At 32.4% G+C, this 20,375-nt stretch overlaps 1 protein-coding gene across 1 annotated transcript in view; it reads left to right on the forward strand.

Annotated features, from left to right (window-relative positions):
- Positions 1-7: 7 nt before the first annotated feature.
- Mmut (methylmalonyl-CoA mutase) overlaps positions 8-20,375 on the forward strand; it is a 40,035-nt gene continuing 19,667 nt past the window's right edge. The window contains exons 1-9 of the mRNA XM_046425103.2: positions 8-154; positions 3,742-4,165; positions 5,421-5,788; positions 8,598-8,755; positions 10,702-10,873; positions 14,232-14,480; positions 15,877-15,988; positions 17,237-17,352; positions 20,169-20,284. Of these exons, the coding sequence (XP_046281059.1) occupies positions 3,781-4,165; positions 5,421-5,788; positions 8,598-8,755; positions 10,702-10,873; positions 14,232-14,480; positions 15,877-15,988; positions 17,237-17,352; positions 20,169-20,284 (1,676 nt within the window). The 5' untranslated portion in view covers positions 8-154; positions 3,742-3,780. The remainder of the gene's footprint in view (positions 155-3,741; positions 4,166-5,420; positions 5,789-8,597; positions 8,756-10,701; positions 10,874-14,231; positions 14,481-15,876; positions 15,989-17,236; positions 17,353-20,168; positions 20,285-20,375) is intronic.

The following is a 20,375-nucleotide window of genomic DNA, read 5'->3' on the forward strand; positions in this document are numbered from 1 at the left end:
CAGCCTCGGCTCCCTGATTGGCCTAGGAGGCGTTCGCGCTTGCACTGTTGCCGGGACTTACAGATGTGTTGACCTCTTGGCAAGTGAGGGGCGGGGTCGGTGTGCGTGGGGTCTGCGGCCCTTTCCCACAGAGCTGTCAGCAACAAGTCCGCCAGTGAGTAGAGCTCTGCACCTGGGAGCCCGTCAGGCTTTCAGATACTTCCATTTTCATTTTTCTAGCTCGTCTCTGCTCTACCCCTTTTTCTCTTCTACTCTGTCCTGTCCTTCTTTTTGTTTTCCTTCCTACTGGAAAGGATAGCACTTTCCTCGACTTTCTTTCTCCTCAGGGCTAAATGTTCATTCAGGTCCTTGGGTATTTGGAGGCACCACTGCAAAGGTGCTCTTCAGTTCAGGAACAATGTCGCTGTCATCTCGGGCCACAGGAGTACCTATTAAGCAGAGCTCATTTTTCCTATGATTCCAGAGGGGTTGCCCCCCGGCTCCATGGCAGCCTTCCTTCTAGTCTCCGGCTCATGTTATTAGAGTTTTTCCAAAAAGGCGATGATACAAAACGTAGTTGGGTTAGGAGTGAGAAATGGAATAGGAAAAACAGGTCTAAATCGGCAAAGTGTAAAATATTTACTTGCTCTTGGCTTTGTCTAGAAAGAGGTCTTTTAGAAGCTTGAAGCGTGCAAGGTTTTAAGCCACTTGATTTAACACAGTATAATTTGTATTTAATGAATTCTTTATGCTAATATTAATTTGCACGTCCTTAGTTGCTAATATTAACTTACATCTCTAATCCAAAATGCCTGAACTTGGGAGGTAGCTAGCCTTTCTTTAGGTACCCACATGAACAGTCAAACTTGAAAATGGTTTGGTTCAGATTTTTTTTTTCCTACGTATATTTTCTGAAGGTGAGAGGAAGAATTTTATCACCTCTATTTAACCCATTCTAATCATCATATTTGTTTTGCATGTTGCTTCTCTGAATGCTTGAAGCCTTTCCTGATGCATCTTCTAAGAAAATTCAGAAGACCTATTGCCATCAATAGTGGTTATGTTCTTATTTTAAAAAATTTCCAACCTTCCCAATTTGCCATTTGGTTTTCAGGAAGTTTCTGTTTTACAGGGCTCTCTCCTGTCATTTGTCCAGGTTGAAGAAAGGTTCAGAGTATTTTGTGTGAAATAGATGTGGTACTTTCCATCTTCAATTTAGTCTCAGTTATCAAATTACCTTTTATATTATTGCTACAGGAATGGTTCAGTTATAGCTTCTTAATTTTTCTCATTAATCTTTTAAGCTAGTAAATACAAGGGTAGCTTGCAAAAAGATGGATGAAAAGGACCCCCAGGTTTAATAAAATAAAAACCATAATACCTTTAAAACTTATGAGAGTTGTTTTTATGTTATTTATGTTTAGACTTTGTCCTAAGGACTTTTTACCTATTTGAGTGTATTGCATTTACAAAGATGTACCCTGATTCTTTATGAGCTTGTCTATTTTTTTTTTCAAAAAAAAAAAAAGAATCTATACATAACCTAGTTTTATTTATTTTTATATACTTACAGAAAGCACATACTTTATAGTTTCACAGTTTAATAAATTTCCACAAATGTAATACATCTAAGTAATTGGCATTCAGTTCAAGACTATCACCTCAATGGATTCCCTCTAGCTCCCTTTCTGTACTAGCTACCATAAGTAGCCACTTTTGATATAAAAATTAATTTTTATTGTTTCCTAAATATTTAAATAGCTACATAAAAAATTCTGTATTTGCATATGCTGCAATTCAGTTATAGCTAATACTTCCACTAGTGAATTGTTTGTTATTTCATGACCCTATGGTGTTAGTCTTTTATGCTTCATTAAATCTAAGAAATGGTATGGAATATAGAATTTAAAATTCATTTATCTTGTGGGTTCACCAGTATAAAATAATATGGTATGATAAATTTATTAATCATGTTTGCATATAAAATAGTTTAAAATGATAATCTCTGTATACTGAGGCTGGATAACTCTAAAGTTATTCAGTAATTCAGATAAACAGTTTACTCTTTTCCTCTATGGGATTTTGATCAAGCCACTTTATTTCTTTATTTTTCTGAACTTCAATTTCTATATCTGTAAAGTGATGAAATTGGCTCCATCACTTAATGTAAGACTCTATGCTAGTTATTAAGAATACATAGAGGGGCTGGGTATATGGCTCAAGTAGTAGCGTGCTCACCTGGACTGTGTGAGGCCCTGGGTTCGATCTTCAGCACCACATAAAAATAAAATAAAGATATTGTGTCCAGGGGCTGGGTATGTGGCTCAAGCGGTAACACGCTCGCCTGGCATACGTGGGGCACTGGGTTGATCCTCAGCACCACATAAAATAAAGATGTTGTGTCCACCAAAAACTGAAAAATAAATATTAAAAAAATTTTCTCTCTCTCTCTCTCTCTAAAAAAAAAAGATATTGTGTCCACCTTTAGCTAAAAAATAAATATTAAAAAAAATACATAGAGCTGGGCTCAGTGGTGCACACCTGTGATCCCAGCGATTCGGGAGACTGAGACAAGAGAATCATGAGTTGAAAGCTAGCCTCAGAAAAAGCAAGGTACTAAGCAACTCAGTGAGAGCCTGTCTTTAAATAAAATACAAATTAGGGCTGGGGATGTGACTCAGTGAAAGAGAATCCCTGAATTCATTCCCCAGTACCAAAAAAAAAAAAAAAATACATAGAATACATAGCCCTAATGTTTGAGCAATTCGTAAACTGGAAGGAGCAAGATTACTGATGTGGCTATTTGGCCCAACTTCTGGATTCAGGGAGTCTGGAAAAATATTAATTAAAGGGAAGTTCTTTGAAATTAGGCTGTCAGTTGGGTATAGTGGTTTTCATGTGTAATCTCAGCTGTGGGAAGGTTGAGACAGGAGAACCGAAAGTTCAAGGCCAGCCTCACCAATTTTGTTAGGCCCTTAGCAAATTTGTTAGACCCTGTTTTCTTTAAAAAAAAAAAAAAAGTAGAAGAAAGAAATAAATTAGGCTCTCTACATTCAAGTCTCTAAAATTAGGACAATATTGATACCTACCTGTTGGTATTTTCAGAATTAAAATTTCTGCTCTCTGTGAAGTCCTCAGGGCCTTCTGTGTGCCTGGCATATAGAAAATGCATGTTAAGAGATAATGCCTTAGCTGAATTAGCTAAATAAAAACAGGATATTTTAGGCTGAAGTGAGAACAGAACAAACTCATAAATCTTTGGCATCTGCAGTGAACTGTAGGGAATCCAGTATTTCAAGAATATAATATGTAGAGTACAAAGGAAGATGTGAGTTTGACACAGAATGTGGAGTGGACAAAGTCAGATGTGAGTTTGACAGGTTAGCAGAAACTGGTTATGGAAGTCTTAGATGGCTTTTTGATTTTTTTTTACCACTTTTTTTTCTTTACCAGCTACAGTAATGCCTTTCATGAAGTAAATATTAATTAAAACTCTTAAATGAAAAAATAGGAATTTATACTTTATCTTCAATATGATGCAGAACCTTTGAAAAATTTTGTGAGGATGTGACAAAATTTGCACTGGTGTATGGATTAGATGGTGCTAAGGCTGGTCAGTAAAGCCAACTAAGGGTCTAAAGAAGAAGAAGAATAACTAGGACAATTGTAAACGTGGAGAAAAGGAGCCAATATTAGGTGCAGAAAGTAGCAAAAGGGATATTTTAAAATATATGCAAACTATTTTTTTTTTTATTTTTCTAGATCAGTTCTCAATTTCCTTGAGTATTTTCATGCTTCATCATGTTGAGGGCAAAGAATCAGCTTTTTTCATTTTCACCCCATTACCTGAAGCAGTTAAAAGAACCATCATCCTCCAGGCTCCGATGGATACGGTGTCTACATCAGCAGAAACCTCTTCATCCAGAATGGGCTTCCCTGGCCAAAAAACAGCTGAAAGGCAAAAACCCAGAAGACCTAATATGGCACACCCCAGAAGGGATCTCTATAAAGCCCTTGTATTCCAAGGAGGATACTAAGGACTTACCTGGAGAACTTCCGGGAGTGAAGCCATTCACACGTGGACCTTATCCTACCATGTATACTTTTAGGCCCTGGACCATCCGCCAGTATGCAGGTTTTAGTACTGTGGAAGAAAGCAACAAATTCTATAAAGACAATATTAAAGGTGAGATTTTAACATGAGACATTATATTTCTAATTACACATAACTCCTAATCTTGGCTTTTTGGTTTTTTTGAGGAGACACTAATAATCTCCTTTAAGATATTCACTTTATAATTTTGTGATTAGAGACTATGCTGAAAAAAATGAATGTTTTTCAACTTCTGTGATTAAAAGGATAAGTGAGTTAGAACAAAGTGCTTATACCTTTATGTATAAAAGCAATTAGGTGAGGTGAAGTTGTACGAAGAAAAGACTTTTGCTTTACCTTTGAAAAGCTTTTAATTACTATTGTTGGAATAAGTATTGGAGGGGAAGATAGTTTAAATTATGACCAAAGAAAGTAAAAAGAAAATGATAATATACGGTAGATTCAGTGCAATCTTGCATTCATTCTCTGAAAATTATGTTTATAATTTCTTTTTCTGATCTATAATTAAATCATGTTGGTTACATGTTAAACTTGAGCATTCCTAAGTGTGTATTGTTAATGGAGGACTGAACATATGTTTAGTGTAGACTATATATTTATTTAAAAATTCTGGATGTGGTCTGGGGATGTAGCTCAGTAGTAGAGCTCTTGTCTAGCATGTAAAAGGTAGTGGATTCAATCTCCAGAATGACACCAAAAAACGGGGATGGGGTGTCTTTCATAATTCTGTTAGCTAAAACATCTTCTTCTGACCATGTTAAAGAACAAAAAAGTGAGTAAACAAATGCTCTTCTCTTAACTATATTTCAACAGCCCAATCTTTTCATGAGTTTTAGAAATATTTCAGTCAAAAACTGTCAAGAACAAACCAGGTGATTTGCCACTTGAGCTTAAGCAACAAATCTCAGATAGACATGAGTATATGAGATACTATGATCGTTCTCTTCTTTCTCATTGATTTGGAACTCAGTTTTTACATTTTTAGCACATCAGAAACAACATCTAATATCTTTACTTAAAGATATCTAAGCATTAAAATGTTGTAAAATAGGGCTAGGACTGTGGCTCTGCGGTAGAGTGCTTGTCTAGCATATGCGAGGTCCTGGGTTTGATCCTCAGCACCAAAAAAAAAAAAAACAAAAAACCCCAAATAAATAATATAAAGGTATGTGTCCAACTACAACAACAACAACAACAACAACAAAAATTTTAAAAATGTTGTAAAATATACAGTAATGAAACAAATCAGTGTTTTGTGTAGTGTTAAAGTAAATCAGTTCATTTTGATGCCATACTAATCTTACATAATATTTCCTTATATATTTAGCTGGTCAACAAGGGTTATCAGTTGCCTTTGATCTAGCAACGCATCGTGGTTATGATTCAGACAACCCTCGAGTTCGTGGTGATGTTGGAATGGCTGGAGTTGCTATTGATACTGTGGAAGATACCAAAATTCTTTTTGATGGAATTCCTTTAGAAAAAATGTCAGTTTCCATGACCATGAATGGAGCAGTTATTCCAGTTCTTGCAACTTTTATAGTAACTGGAGAAGAACAAGGTGTACCCAAAGAGAAACTTACCGGAACAATTCAAAATGACATACTAAAGGAGTTTATGGTCAGAAATACTTATATTTTCCCTCCAGAACCATCCATGAAAATTATTGCCGACATCTTCCAATATACAGCTAAGGTATACTTCATCATTATATGTTTTGCTGTACTTGTTTGAATATAGGAGTTTTTACAGAATTCTGTGACTTCACTTGAATATAGGAAAGGTCTGAGTAATAGAGTACAAAGTCATTGTGTTTTATTGTTATTAGTTTTTGTCTTTGATGTATGTTTTATGGTCTGACATTAACCTGCACAATGTACATTTACTGTATTATCTTTATTGTTTAAATTTAATTTTATGATAATTGGTAGAGTCAGGGAAGTCTCATAATTTATAATTTTTATTTTTCTCCAGAATTCAGATATAGTTGAAATAGACACTGTTGTCAAGACAGATGGGCTCAGAATATCAGTGTATTTATGCTAAATGCAGGATTGAAAGATCTGAATTATATCTTCAACATCAATGGGGTCCCTAATATTCATCCCTGAATTAGATTCATCTTCCCTACTCAGTATTAGCTATAGAAATAGCATAGGAAAACATTTTCCTCCTCCTCCTTCATTTTCCTTTGAGCAGTTCATATATATTTCCACCTGTTTCTCAAATTTTACTTCTTGCTAGAATTGCTCTGCTTCTCCTTACCTACCTTAACATTAGTCCATTATTTAATGGCAAGGGGAAAATCTCTTCTCCATCTAATGTTTTTAAATCTTATTAATTCACACACAGGACTCCAAAAAAAAAAAAGAAAGAAAGAAAGAAAAGAAAAAAGATACTTATTTCATTCACCCCTGTATAATTATGGCTATCTCCACAAGCATTGGTATACTGCTTCCCATTTGATATTAGGTTTTACACTTTATAATTTTACTTCTTTTCATGAACAGCATCTGCCCAAATGAAGTGTATTGCATATACTTATGCATTTCTGTCACTTTTAGATTTCAAGAACATGTACATAGGAGGATCGCGTTTAGCAGCATATAGCAAACACACAAATATCAGTAACTTAAACTAAATGGAAGTCAGTTTCATCTAAAGAAGTCAGAAGATGGACAATCAGGGGACTGCTTAAATGGAATCTCAGTATTCATCAGGGTTCTAGGCTCCTTTTATCTTGCTTCTCTTTTACTGTTAGTGTGTCAGCTCTGGTTAAGGAAGGAAGTGGACCAGGTATGTGTCAGAGGAAGAGAGACCAAGCTCCTCCAGTTAAAAATGAACTTCCATAGGGAACACACCAAACTCCCACTTGTAATTCAGTGGATGCAAATACTAGTAAAAGAACAGTGGAAATGTAGGGCTTCGTATTTTGCTATTCTGAATTTATGTTTCCACTAATAGAGGAAGGGGGAGAATGGTTATTGTATAGAAAATAGTAGTCTGTGCTGTTTTATAGTTGGGTATTTCATCTTGTGAAAGATTCTAATGCCATCCACAAGTTCAAAATCTCTTGATAACAATCCTTCATATAAGTGATATAATGCCAACTTCAGATACTGATCAAATAATGTTACTTTGAAGGACTATGTGAATGTGAATTTTTGTATTTTTTACAGAATTTTAAATTTTGGCAAAATAATAGGTCATAAAATTACCATCCTAACCATTTTAAGTATACAGTTCAGTAGCATTGAGTACGTTCACATTGTTGGGTAACCGTAACTATCATTTATTTCCAGAACTTTCTAGCAAAACTGAAACTCTGTTATATCTATTAATCAATAAGTACCCATTCTGCCCTCCCTACTACTCTTGGAAACCACCATTTTACTTTCTATCTCTGTGAATTTGATATTCTAAGTGCTTTTATAAGAGGAATCATAGACTAATGCCTTTGTGTAGCTGCCTTATTTTATTTAGCGTAGTATCTGGAAGATTTTTGAGTGTGTACTATATACTGGAATAATACTAAATTGTTTAGATGAGTCATTTCATTTAATCCTAAAACAATTCAATGAGAAAGTTATAGTTATTGCCTCTATTTTGTAGTTTAGGAAACTAAGGAATAGATAGACTGAGAGACATGCGTACAGTCTCAGCTAGTTGAGTGGCACAGAATCTGAGCTCTCTGATTTGAGAGTGTGTCCTTTTAAACACTGTACAATTTCTTTGTGATTGAGTTTTTATTATTTGATATTTAGTTAATTCTGGAAGGATAATAATTTTTGAACTCTGTAGAACACTTGTGATTATATACTTTATCTAACATGAAATTTTAGGGTAAGAGTGGAAATGCAGTTCTTTTAGTGATTGTGGTAAAAAGAACCCAACTGAGATATGCTTAGCATAAATCAAACCAATTTTTATATTTAAAATTTTTTTTTAGTTATCAATAGACCTTTATTTTATTCATTTATTTATATGTGGTGCTGAGAATCGAACTCAGTGCCTCACACATGTCAGACAACTGCTCTACCACTGAGCCACAACCCCAACCCCCATTTTTTATTTTTTAGCCTTCCTTTTATCTTGTTTCATTTGAAAATAATTTTTCCACTGTGTGCTTATTCATGTTTGGTGCCTTCATTCCAAAGAGTAAATGAATAACTAGTAAATAATATCAAATCAATACATCTTCTTCTGAGGCCAGAGTATTGGTTTGGAATCAATGATATTTTCTTTTATTTAATCTAAAGAATGGTTAATGCAGATTCTTTCCATTAGAAAAATGAAACAGGTTCAGTCTTTTTGATAATTTATGGATAGATCTTTTAAATTTGAGATGGAATTTAGTATAGCAATCCTTAAATGTATTCAGTAAATAGTATGAATTATCAAGTATATCTGACTTGAACATCATTTTTTAATAATTGCTCTTAGAAAATGGTTTTAATACAATCTCCTAATATTTTTGTTCACTTGTGATTTTTATTTTATATAGCACATGCCAAAATTTAATTCAATTTCAATAAGTGGATACCATATGCAGGAAGCAGGAGCCGATGCCATTCTGGAACTGGCCTATACTATAGCAGATGGATTGGAGTACTGTAGAACTGGACTCCAAGCTGGCCTAACAATTGATGAATTTGCACCAAGGTAAGTAAATTAAATTTAGATATTGTCTCAAAATTAAGAAGATTCTTAAAACCATTTTATTACTGTGCAGCAAAATATGTTGACAAAATGGATTTACAAATATAAATGTCATGCTAGTTTTGGATTGTCTTATGTTTTATCTATATGTTAATGAGAGAATAATTGAATACTGTTTATTGACAAATTATATTAAAATGTAAACATAAGATTAAGCAATTTTACTTTTATTAATTTTTCCATTTGAAAATATGGAAATCATCTGTTACTTTTTTCTGTTGTACTTATGTAATATAAATATTGTATGCACAGTGCTATGAAACGTGTTTCAAAAAATCTTGTTAATAAAGTTGTATGGAAAAGTAAAAGGAAAAATATGGTTTATAAAGTATTTACTTGTTAAGCTTTGCTCTGAGCCAAGCACTAACCTGTATGCTGGCAGTACAGCACTTGGAAAACATGACTTCTGCCTTTTAGAGATCAGTGAATGTTCCTATATACCAGGATGTTGCATATTTTTTATGATAGCAGTTCTCAAAATGTGGTCCAAGGACTCATGGGGATTGCTAGACCTTTAATGGGGCCTTCAAGATCAAAGCTGTTTTCATGACTAACTTACAACTTTTATTTGCCTTTTTCACTTTAATTCTCCCAAGATTATAGTGGAGTTTTTCAGAACTCACATGAGATGCAATGTTGCAACAGATTGAATGCAGCAGCAGATCTAAGACTACAAAAATTGTTACAGAGATTTGCAAAAAATGTAAAAATAATGATTTTTTATTACAATTTTTGTGTTAGAGAAGTATACCTATTTTTCATAAAAATATTACTTAATGTTAACATGTTGTAAGTTTATTGTTGTTTTTAAATGAACTAGTAAATAAAATATTGATAGATATTACCCAAATGAAGAAATATTCCTTAGGATCTTCACTAATTTTTAAGAGTTTAAAGAGTTTGGGGGGAGCTGGGGTTGTGGCTCAGAGGTGGTGTGCTTGCCTGGCATGCATGGGGCACTGGGTTCGATCCTCAGCACCACATAAAAATAAAATAAAGGTACTGTGTCCACCTACAAATAAAAAATTAAAAAAAAAGTTTGTGGGACCAAAATATTTGAAAAATACTATATTAGGAACTTCTTCCAAATATACATGAAGTATTTTTTTTAATTAAGTTTTGGTTTCTTAAAGTTCACCTTGTTTTATTTAAGATAGCATAACCTTTGTGGTTTTAGAAGTGATTAAGTAACCTGTATCAACTACAGAATATAAGATAGCAGAGAATGGTAAAATTAGAGACAAATTGGAGAAAAATCTGCTCAGACCAAATCATAAATAGTATGAAAAAAAATTCCAAACTTTTTTTTTGTGTGTGGTACTGGATATTGAAACCGGGGGTGCTTTACCCCTGAGCTGCACTCCCAGCTCTTTTAATTTTTTAAAAAATTGTGATACAGGGTCTCACTAAGTTGCTAACACTGGCCAGAAACTTGGAATCCTCCTGCCTTTCCAGTGCTATAATTTCAGGTGTGCACTACCCCCACCCCGCCAAAAAATGTATTTTTGCTACCCATTCAAAGCAAGTTTGACATTTATTCCCTCCATAAAAAAACCCTGCCTTACCTACTGAATATTGCTAAAATATTTTTTATTTTTTAGAAAATGAATATTTAATCAAGGACACATTAGGAGATTATTTCCTAAGGAAAAACAATTGCAAATTGAATAGTTTTTAGGCTACTTCTAAGCTATTTCTTCTACATGCATAAAATTATACTTTTATATGTTAAGGTTTGCACATACTTATATATGTGTGTATTTTTTAATTCAAATTAAGATGTTTGATATTAAAATCTGGATATTGATTTTCTAGTGTGTGATACAATTAATTTTCTGTTTTATATTGTTAAATTTAAGCAAATTCTGGATTTAACATTATTGTTTTAGGTTGTCTTTCTTCTGGGGAATTGGGATGAACTTCTATATGGAAATAGCAAAGATGAGAGCTGGGAGAAGACTGTGGGCTCATTTAATAGAGCAAATGTTTCAGCCTAAAAATTCTAAATCTCTTCTTCTAAGAGCACATTGTCAGACATCAGGATGGTCACTTACTGAACAGGTATGTATATAATTCAAAATAGAGAATTTTAATGAAGAAAATGAATATTTCCTTATACCAACATGGTACAAGCATGTAGAATTTATCTGTTAACATTTGAAAAATCATAAATATTCAGAAGTATAAAACACACTTAAATTTGTATTTATCATATTGCATAAATAAAATTTGCTCCATCTAGTGGTTAACAATATAATATCATTTAAATCTTACAGTGCTGTTTTACGTTTTTAAGGGAATTTCTCCTTTAGGTATATGTAGAAGGTAGCAATCAAAAATAGCTTGGCATGGCGACTTATGCCTTTAATCCCAGTGGCTTGAGAGGCTGAGATAGGAGCGAAAGCAAGCCTCAGCAAAAGTAAGGTACTAAACAACTTAATGAGACCCTGTCTCTGAAAAAAATAGAAAATAGGGTTAGAGATGTGGCTCAGTGGTTGAGTGCCCCTGAGTTTAATCCTTGGTACCAAAATAAATAAATTTTGATACCAAAAATAAATAAATAATAAAATAAAATAAAATAAACAAAGGAGTGAAAGGAAGATCAATAGAGTAGAGAAGGGAGAAAAGTGGGAGGGAAGAGGGGACAAAAAGGGAGGGGGAATGGGGACTGAAGTAAAATACTATGTATAATTATAATGCTGTAATAAAAATAAATTTTTAAAAAAGTAAAAAATTTGATGATGAGAAAAATCTAAAATCATAATTTAATTACTACTATCATAGTTTTAATAGGAGTCTTAATATAAAACTGAGTAATTAAAAGTTGATATTATATATATGCATTTTGTTTATAAAAGCTCTGTGTTCAAGCAAGCATTAGAGCAAGCAGACCATTTAAATACTATTATCTCTGGGGTTATTTATTTTAATTCTATTTTATTACACTAAAATTTTATGGTCATAATCTTGTCTCTTTTTTTCTCTCAGTGAATAGATGTTTAATGATTACATAAAGAGCAAGTAATTTATAAAGATTATTCATTTCTTAAATACTATTATTAAAACTATTCTTTGGGCTGGGGATGTGGCTCAAGTGTTAGCGCGCTCGCCTGGCATGCATGCGGCCCGGGTTCCATCCTCAGCACCACATACAAACAAAGATGTTGTGTCTGCTGAAAAACTAAAAAATAAATAAAATTTTTTCTCTCTCTCTCTCTCTCTCTCAAAACAAACAAACAAAAACAATACAAAACTATTCTTTATATCATTGATGGAGACATATATATTCCAAAAATTTACAGGATGGACTCTTCTAAGATGCATACATTTGCAATTTTTTATAAGGAGTACAAAAAGGGCCAAGTTTGGAAATAATTCATTCATAATCTAATATGGTATCAGATTTTATCATTTTTCAAAATCAAAAGAAAAAATATCAATAGAGTAGAGGAGGGAAGAGGGGACAAAAAGGGAGGGAAAATGGGGATTGAAGTAAAATTCAATATTCCTAAGTATTACTTCACACCTATATGTAAAAATATTCCTCTCTCCAAAATAATTGTATAGTGTTCTGTAGTTTTGGTTATGTTTTTAAAAACAGTGCCATTTAATTGGCAATTTTTTGCACAAATAATGTTGCATGCATGTATTTGTAAAAATGCATTTTTTTTGCACAGTATGACTAAAATCTATCAACTATTTCATAATATTACCAAATTACCCTCCAAAGATTCAAAATATAGTTCCATCAACAATATATGAGAATACCTATTTTCCCATAATAAATTATATATTATTTAAACTTGTCCTATTTGCATATATCTGTATTTTTTCAAATGCCTTTTGGCATGGGGTTAGAAATGATGGTGGAATATGATGATCATTATTATTCAAAATACATCTATGAAGACATGAATTGTTGTGAATATATGTTGTATACAACCAGAGATATGAAAAATTGTGCTCTATATGTGTAATAAGAATATATGCATTCCACTGTCATATATAAAAAAAATTAAAATTACTGAAATTACATAGGAACTTGACAGTGTGCAAATTTAGTCTAGAATAATAAGTGAAAAATGAAGCACAGCATACAATATAAAACATAATAGCCTAGAAGTAAAATAAAAAAACCAGGAAAATAAATTCATTGTGAATACTTCATACAACAATAATTGTAATGAAAAACAAAAATTCTGTAAAATCGCAGTTTTCATATGAAGAATGAAAACTAAGTAATTTAGTGAAAATGTAATATGTAATGTTCTACTAAGGAACAAATTTTGGAGCCAGGCTCAATGGTGCACACTTGTAATCTCAGCAGCTCAGGGAGACTAAGTCAAGAGGATCATGGGTTCAAAGCTAGTCTCAGAAACTTAGCAAGACCGTAAGCAGCTTAGTAAGACCCTGTCTCAAAATGAAAAATTTAAAAAGGGGTGAAGATGAGGCCCAGTGGTTAAGTGCTCATGGGTTCAATCCCTGGCACTCACTCTCCCCCCTGCCCCAAAATTGAATGAAGTTCAAATTTTGGAACAGGGAAATAAAGTATGATACAAAATTATAAACAGTGGAAAATGAATTATTAACATTAAAGTAGGTATTAAGTGAACCACAGTGGATTTAGAAAACAAAGTTGAAAGATAATCTTGTCTTTATACATGTTCATTTTACATAAAGTGTTTTGATACGTTTAAAAGTAATTTATAATTTTAAAGTTCCATTGCTTTTATAAATTTAAAAATGAATTACAGCTTATATGTTCCATATGAAATATAACTTCAGGTCCTTATAAAAATGGAGAAAGAGATTTTGAGTTTGGGAGAAATTTTAACAATACTTTTTTATCTCAATTTGCTTACTTTATAAGCTAAGGAAACTAAAGTTCAGGGAAATAAAATGAGTTTCTCAAATTATAATTAGGAACATAGTAAGTTCTAACCCAGATTTCATACCCCATAGTCCGTTGTTCATTTTATTATTCATTTTTTATTTGTTTTAATTAGTTATTCATGTATTGAGTGTCTATTTTGTGCGTATTGAGGAGGTCCATACTTTGATTTCTAAAATATAATTGGAAGACAGAGAATTAGGAGATGAGGGCTCATAAAATCTAAGGAGAAAAGACATGATATTGTTATCAAATATTTATGAAGTATAAAAGTGGGCACAACAAATGTTTGATATTTCACAATGCTTTAGTTCCTGAGCGTATACTGTACAGTTGGTTTTTAATTCTAATTCCACTAATAATCACTAATTTGTCTTAAGTTTATTTGATATTTTGAAGCCTAATGTGGACATTGGCATAGAAAGTGGGCAGCTTAATTATATCTGCTTAATTATATCCTTTTATAATCACAACATCTATCAACTGTTTCCTTATTTTGTTGTTTCTATTTCTTACCAAATGTTTTAGGATCCCTACAATAACATTATCCGAACTGCAGTAGAAGCAATGGCAGCTGTGTTTGGAGGGACTCAGTCTTTGCACACAAATTCTTTTGATGAAGCTTTGGGTTTGCCAACTGTGAAAAGTGCTCGAATTGCCAGAAACACACAGATCATCATTCAAGAAGAATCTGGCATTCCTAAAGTGGCTGATCCTTGGGGGGGTTCATATATGATGGAATCTCTCACAAATGATGTTTATGATGCTGCCTTAAAGGTCAGTTTCTCCTCTTTGCAGCTTTGCTGTCAAGATTTATAAATTTATAATGACTGATACATTTATGTATCAAAGTTCTTGGGAGTTTTGTTTGCCTTATAAATCTAATCATTTTTAAACTTATATCAAGATTTAGAAAATGTGAGAAAAGGGGAAATTCAGATTTGATTTTGTAGTTTTCAAAATTGAAACAATTTAAAAATGTTTGTTTTTATGTTAAAGTATTTCACTCAAAGAGTTAAAAAGACTGCTAAAGTTAAAGAACTTTTACCAAAAAAAAAGCAGTCATTAGCTTTTCACTTATTTTTTTTCTATTTCTTGGCATATGCTTCATACTTTTGTTTGTTGTCCTTTTTGTTTTTATCTACTTTAAAGTCATACATGACTCTTTCTTCTAATTTTGTCATGTTTAAACATTAGACAGCATTTATTCTTTTCTTAGTATGATAGTTTAGTATTTTAGCTCACTTGTAGTACTTTCCCTGTCTCTTATCGAATTCCTTCCCAAGTGTTCTGATGTTCTCATTTGATTTAAAGTGGTTTCTCTCTAAGATGTTGATCATTGTTGTCCTTTGGCTTCTCCTTGCTTTTATGCTAAGAATACTTTTTCACTTCTTCTATGTTGTATTCTGAATCCTGAATCTCATGCTTCTGTTTTTCTGAAGCACTTCTTTTTTAAAAAAGTTTTAGAGGCTATTTGTGGCTCAGTGGTAGAGTGCTCGTCTAGCACGCATGAGGCACTGGGTTCGATCCTCAGCACAACATAAATATAAAATAAAGATATTGTGTCTACCTAAAACTAAAAAATAAATATTTTTTTAAAAAGTTTTCAAATTTGACAGTACATTTGACATATTATACATACATGAAGTATAACTTACTCTAATTAGGATCCCATCCTTGTGATTGTACATGATATGGAGTTCCACTGGTCATGTATTCATATACGAACATAGGAGAGTTATGTCTGATTCATTCTACTATCTTTCCTAATCCCATTCTCCCTCCCTTCCCTTCATAATGTTGGCAAGGATGTGGGAAAAAAGGTACACTTATACATTGCCAGTGGGACTGCAAATTGGTGCAACAACTATGGAAAGTAGTATGGAGATTCCTCAGAAAACTTTAGTCTTCTCCCAAGATTAAAGTGAAGTTTTCTGTCTTTAGAATATACTTGTTATTTTGTTATTGTCTTTTCAACAGAAAACTTTAAACTCACAAGTTCTAATTAATTCCCTTGCTAGCTATTTAATTCCTTTCTTATGAAATATTGACTTTCAGCTTATAATTTTATTGTATTGTTAGTAATTATATAATAACACTCAGAGCTAATTTGTGTTCTTTAAATTTTTCTTATTGTGTTCTAGTTTTATTACTCTGTTTTTCTTATTGTTAGCTCATTAATGAAATTGAAGAAATGGGTGGAATGGCCAAAGCTGTAGCTGAGGGATTACCTAAACTTCGAATTGAAGAATGTGCTGCCCGAAGACAAGCTAGAATAGATTCTGGTAAGAAACAATGGAAGAGTATGTGTATGAAATCCAGTATCAAGAAATACCAATTTTTGTTTGATGATAACATATAGCTAATAAAACAAAAATAATTTTTGAGAAAAATCTCTCTATATATCCATATATGTTTATATTTTTGTATTTGTGCCTGCATAGATGTATGTAGGCAAGCATATATATGTATCCATGAATGTATACCCATGTATATATATATATACATAGATGAGTGTAACATTTTGAAGATTACACTATCAGTGATTATTGTGTTCTATATTGGCATATTCATTCATTCATTCAATCTATGAATCCTTTTTACCATGTTAAGTTTGAAGCATTTGCTGTGTCTGGGCATACAACTATGATCAGGCCAGATCTAAACTCTGTGCCAGAGAACTTACATTCTGGGGAAAGAGAAAATGAATAAGTAAAAACAGTAATTACAGATTGTGTTAATTGCTATGAAGGAAATAAAGAATATAAGCTAGGGCAGGAATGTTAAGATGTGTTTAGATAAGAATAATAATCTGTTAATTTGAGGCAAAATATATTTTTTATCATGTAAGGAGGTGCCTTTTTAATTCTGATTAATCACTTATAGGTAGTAAAAAGTGTTTGTATTTTGTTTATTTATTTATTTTGTTTGTCTGTTTTGGTACTGGGGATTGAACTCAAGGGCACTTGACCACTGAGCCACATCCCCAGCCCTATTTTACATTTTATTGAGACAGAGTCTCACTGAGTTGCTTAGCGCCTCTCATTTTGCTGAAGCTGTCTTTGAACTCATGATCCTCCTGCTGACTCAGCCTTCTGAGCTGCTGGGATTACAGGTGTGTGCCACCATGCCCAGCTGTATTTTATGTTTGAAAGTGATTTACTGTAAGAAAATCCAAGAAAATTTAGAAAAGCTGTTGGGTGTTGATTCTCTAGCTTCTAAATCTTGCATGGTAACTGCTTTGATTACTTATGTTTTGTAATGTTGTAAGAAGGCTTATCAGGAACACTGAAAAAGCATGTAGTTTGGGAGAAAATAAAAGTCCTCCTTCATAGAAATTCTCATATGCAACTGTACTTTCCCCTTGCACCTTCACCCCAAATTTGAGATTTGCTGTTCTATACTGAAGTTTCATTAAAAGTTAGGAATATTACTTTTATTGTTATGGAAAATACATGATAATTACAGCATCATTGTTAGGCAATTATTTGTGAATAGAATCTCTATATTATTTTCCTTTTGGAAATTTATAGGTTCTGAAGTAATTGTTGGAGTAAATAAGTACCAGTTGGAAAAAGAAGAATCTGTAGAAGTTCTGGCAATTGATAATACTTCAGTGCGTAAGACGCAGATTGAAAAACTTAAAAAGGTATGAATGGCTATTATTTTATAAGTATTTTCTGTTTTCTGGATGCTGGATAATTCCTTACATTGTCCTGTTTTAATCTTCACAACAATTGCATGAGATGGGTATTACTCCTATCTTTTTAACAACAGAGAAACTAAAGATAAGAAACTTGATTGGGATAAATGAACAGCCAAGACTCAATTGAAGTCTGTTGACACCAGAAACTCAAGTATTTTTAAACTATGATATTTGCCCCTGTGAAACTTATATTTTAGTATTAAAAACACGCTAAAATAATTGTACCTTACATAATTTACTGATTAGAACTGAGGCTTATATAATTATGTAAATCACTCAAAAGTAAAAAAAAAAATGAAAAGAAAGTTCAGAGTCCATATTTGAATCTAGGGCTTTTCATTGTAATTTCTTTCTACTATGATACTACTATGAAAGAATGATTTGCTTTCTGATTATTAAAATCCAACGACAGATATGCTACAGTTTATAATGAACTTAATTTTGAGTATTATATATTTATTTTGATTATGTATCCTTTTTATTTTCAGTTCCTCATTGAGATAAGTAAAATTATGTAAAATACCAAAATAGATAAAACATTAATTTTTACTGCTGTAACCTGTGTATTTCTCTTGTAACAAGCTACCTGGAGCTCCTAATCTCTGGCATTTGTAATTACTTGCTATTTCTAAGTCACAAAACAAAATCCCACAATGATTTTTCTTTGTTCCCTTTTCTTCTGGTTATTTAAAACTGCCCAGTTATATTGAATGCATGATTGTCGGTGTCAAATTTTTTTCATTGTTAGTGGTAGGTGTTTAATGATATCCTTTACAAGTACACTTTCAATCTAATCAGGAATAACAATGATTTTTCACTCTTATAATTTTATCATTTTTAAGAAAGACCCTATTTAGCATGTACCATTTTATTTTCAGTGATCTCCAAAGTCTTAGTATTTATTTTGTTAAGAGAAAACTTTTTTCCTTCTCCAGTACTTTAGGTTCTTATTAACTCTATACCCTCAAGCTTGAGGGATTCCATTTATCATAAACAATGATAAGCCTTATTTTTGGTAAGAAAGAGAAATTCAGTAAGGACAATAGTGCAATAATTGTTAACATTTTTTGAGCACCTTATATGTACCACACACTGTGCTAAGTTCTTTTCTTAGACTGTTGTTTTTCTATATTATTTTGCTTTGTAGGTATTTACTATACTTATTACTTTACAGGGATCCAATGATAAGATGTTAATTCATATATATGTTATACTGGCTGTAAATGCAGAAGCTCTTGTTTCCTAAAACCATGAAATTCTTAATTCTTAATGAAATTCTTAATTCTTAAATTTCTTTCATAAAATTGAGATTTATTGAGTGCCAGTGCTATACTAGGAATTGCTTTAGGTATGCATTTTCTCATTTCATCCTTGTCAGAACTGTTTTTTTTTTCATAAATCCAATTTGACAGAAGATTGATATAAAGAGATGTTAATAATTTTCTTTTATACTATCAGCTAGTAAATGTCAGAGCTGGAACTTGAACCCAAATGTTGTTCCTATGCCTGTGCTTTCAACTCCATGCTAGTGTCATCCCAACTTTTTGGAACGTGACTCACAGTTAAAAGTACATTTCACCTACATGCCTGTCTACATACACTCATGTGAATGTGCTCATAACTGAAATAAAAGTTTTACAAAACAGTACCTTTTCAAACTATGAGCCATCCACTTAGATATTTTCTATTGTATTTCTTTTCTAATTATAGTTCACTAATTCTATATCATCATCCAATGGATTAAAACCACCATTCAAGAAACACCATACTACTATATTGCCTCCCTTATAATAGAAAAAGCTTGCAAATTAGATTACATAAAATGAAAATATATATAGAAAAATGAGCATTTCCATAGAGTTTGGAGTGGAATTTTTCTATACCCTAATGTAAATTTTTCATCCCACCTCTTATTATAGAGTCTATATGATTTTTTGGCAGCATTTTGAACAGTATCATATTTTAGGCTTATTTTCAGACGGTACAGCTTATAAAACATTGAATTTGAGTAACCATTTTGGCAAATTGTTGGCAGAGAAGAGTAGAGCTAGGATCTACTGGAAATGTTTTTAACCATAATTTACATTGTTTGTCTTTCTCTCTCTTTCTGTCACCTCTTGGGATTATTTTAAACACAAAGAACAGCTATATATGTATAGGTATTATTACCAATATATTGTTAATTAGCTAAAGGAAACTTAAAATTTAACTAAAATATTTTCTAAGTTCTGATCTATTTCTTTCCTTCTTACTATGAATCTTTAATATTCTGTTGAAATAATTCTATAAAAGATGCACTTGTTTTCAATGTCTTGCTACTTTAGGAAAGTCTAAGTAGCTATATCAGCAGTAGTATTTCCCTGTTTGTTTCTGATTTGTTAGTATTGTATTGAATTAGTACTATTTTAGGAGATCCTGAGTGAATGAATTGTATGAATGAATGTACTTCTTAGGTTATATATTATTCTCTTTATTTCTTCTCTCATTTTTGAGGTTAGGATTACAGAAAATTTCATATTGTATATGTCAGGGTCTAATCTCCTAATATCTGTTTTTTTTTTAAATTTTAATTTTTTAGTTTTAGGTGGACACAGTATCTTTATTTTATTTTTATGTGGTGCTGAGGATCGAACCCAGTGCCTTGCGCATGCCAGACGAACCCGCTACCACTTGAGCCACAACCCCAGCCCCTAATATCTGTTTTATTACATGTTGATGTAAATTTTCCTCTTTTTTTTTTTTTTTACCTTTTTTATAAGATCAAATCCAGCAGGGATCAAGCTTTGGCTGAACGGTGTCTTGCTGCACTAACCCAGTGTGCAGCCAGCGGAGATGGAAATATTTTGGCTCTTGCAGTGGATGCAGCTCGTGCAAGGTGAGGATATATACTACAAGTTTTTGAAATACTAAAAGTTGATCACTTTACCTCTTCAGAATGTACTTAAGTGAAATATTCTTCCTGTAAA

Source organism: Marmota monax, unplaced genomic scaffold (assembly GCF_021218885.2).
Source record: "Marmota monax isolate L192 unplaced genomic scaffold, Marmota_monax_Labrador192_F-V1.1 WCK01_AAM20220418_F8-fsc00355, whole genome shotgun sequence".
In the NCBI taxonomy this organism is placed as follows: domain Eukaryota; kingdom Metazoa; phylum Chordata; class Mammalia; order Rodentia; family Sciuridae; genus Marmota; species Marmota monax.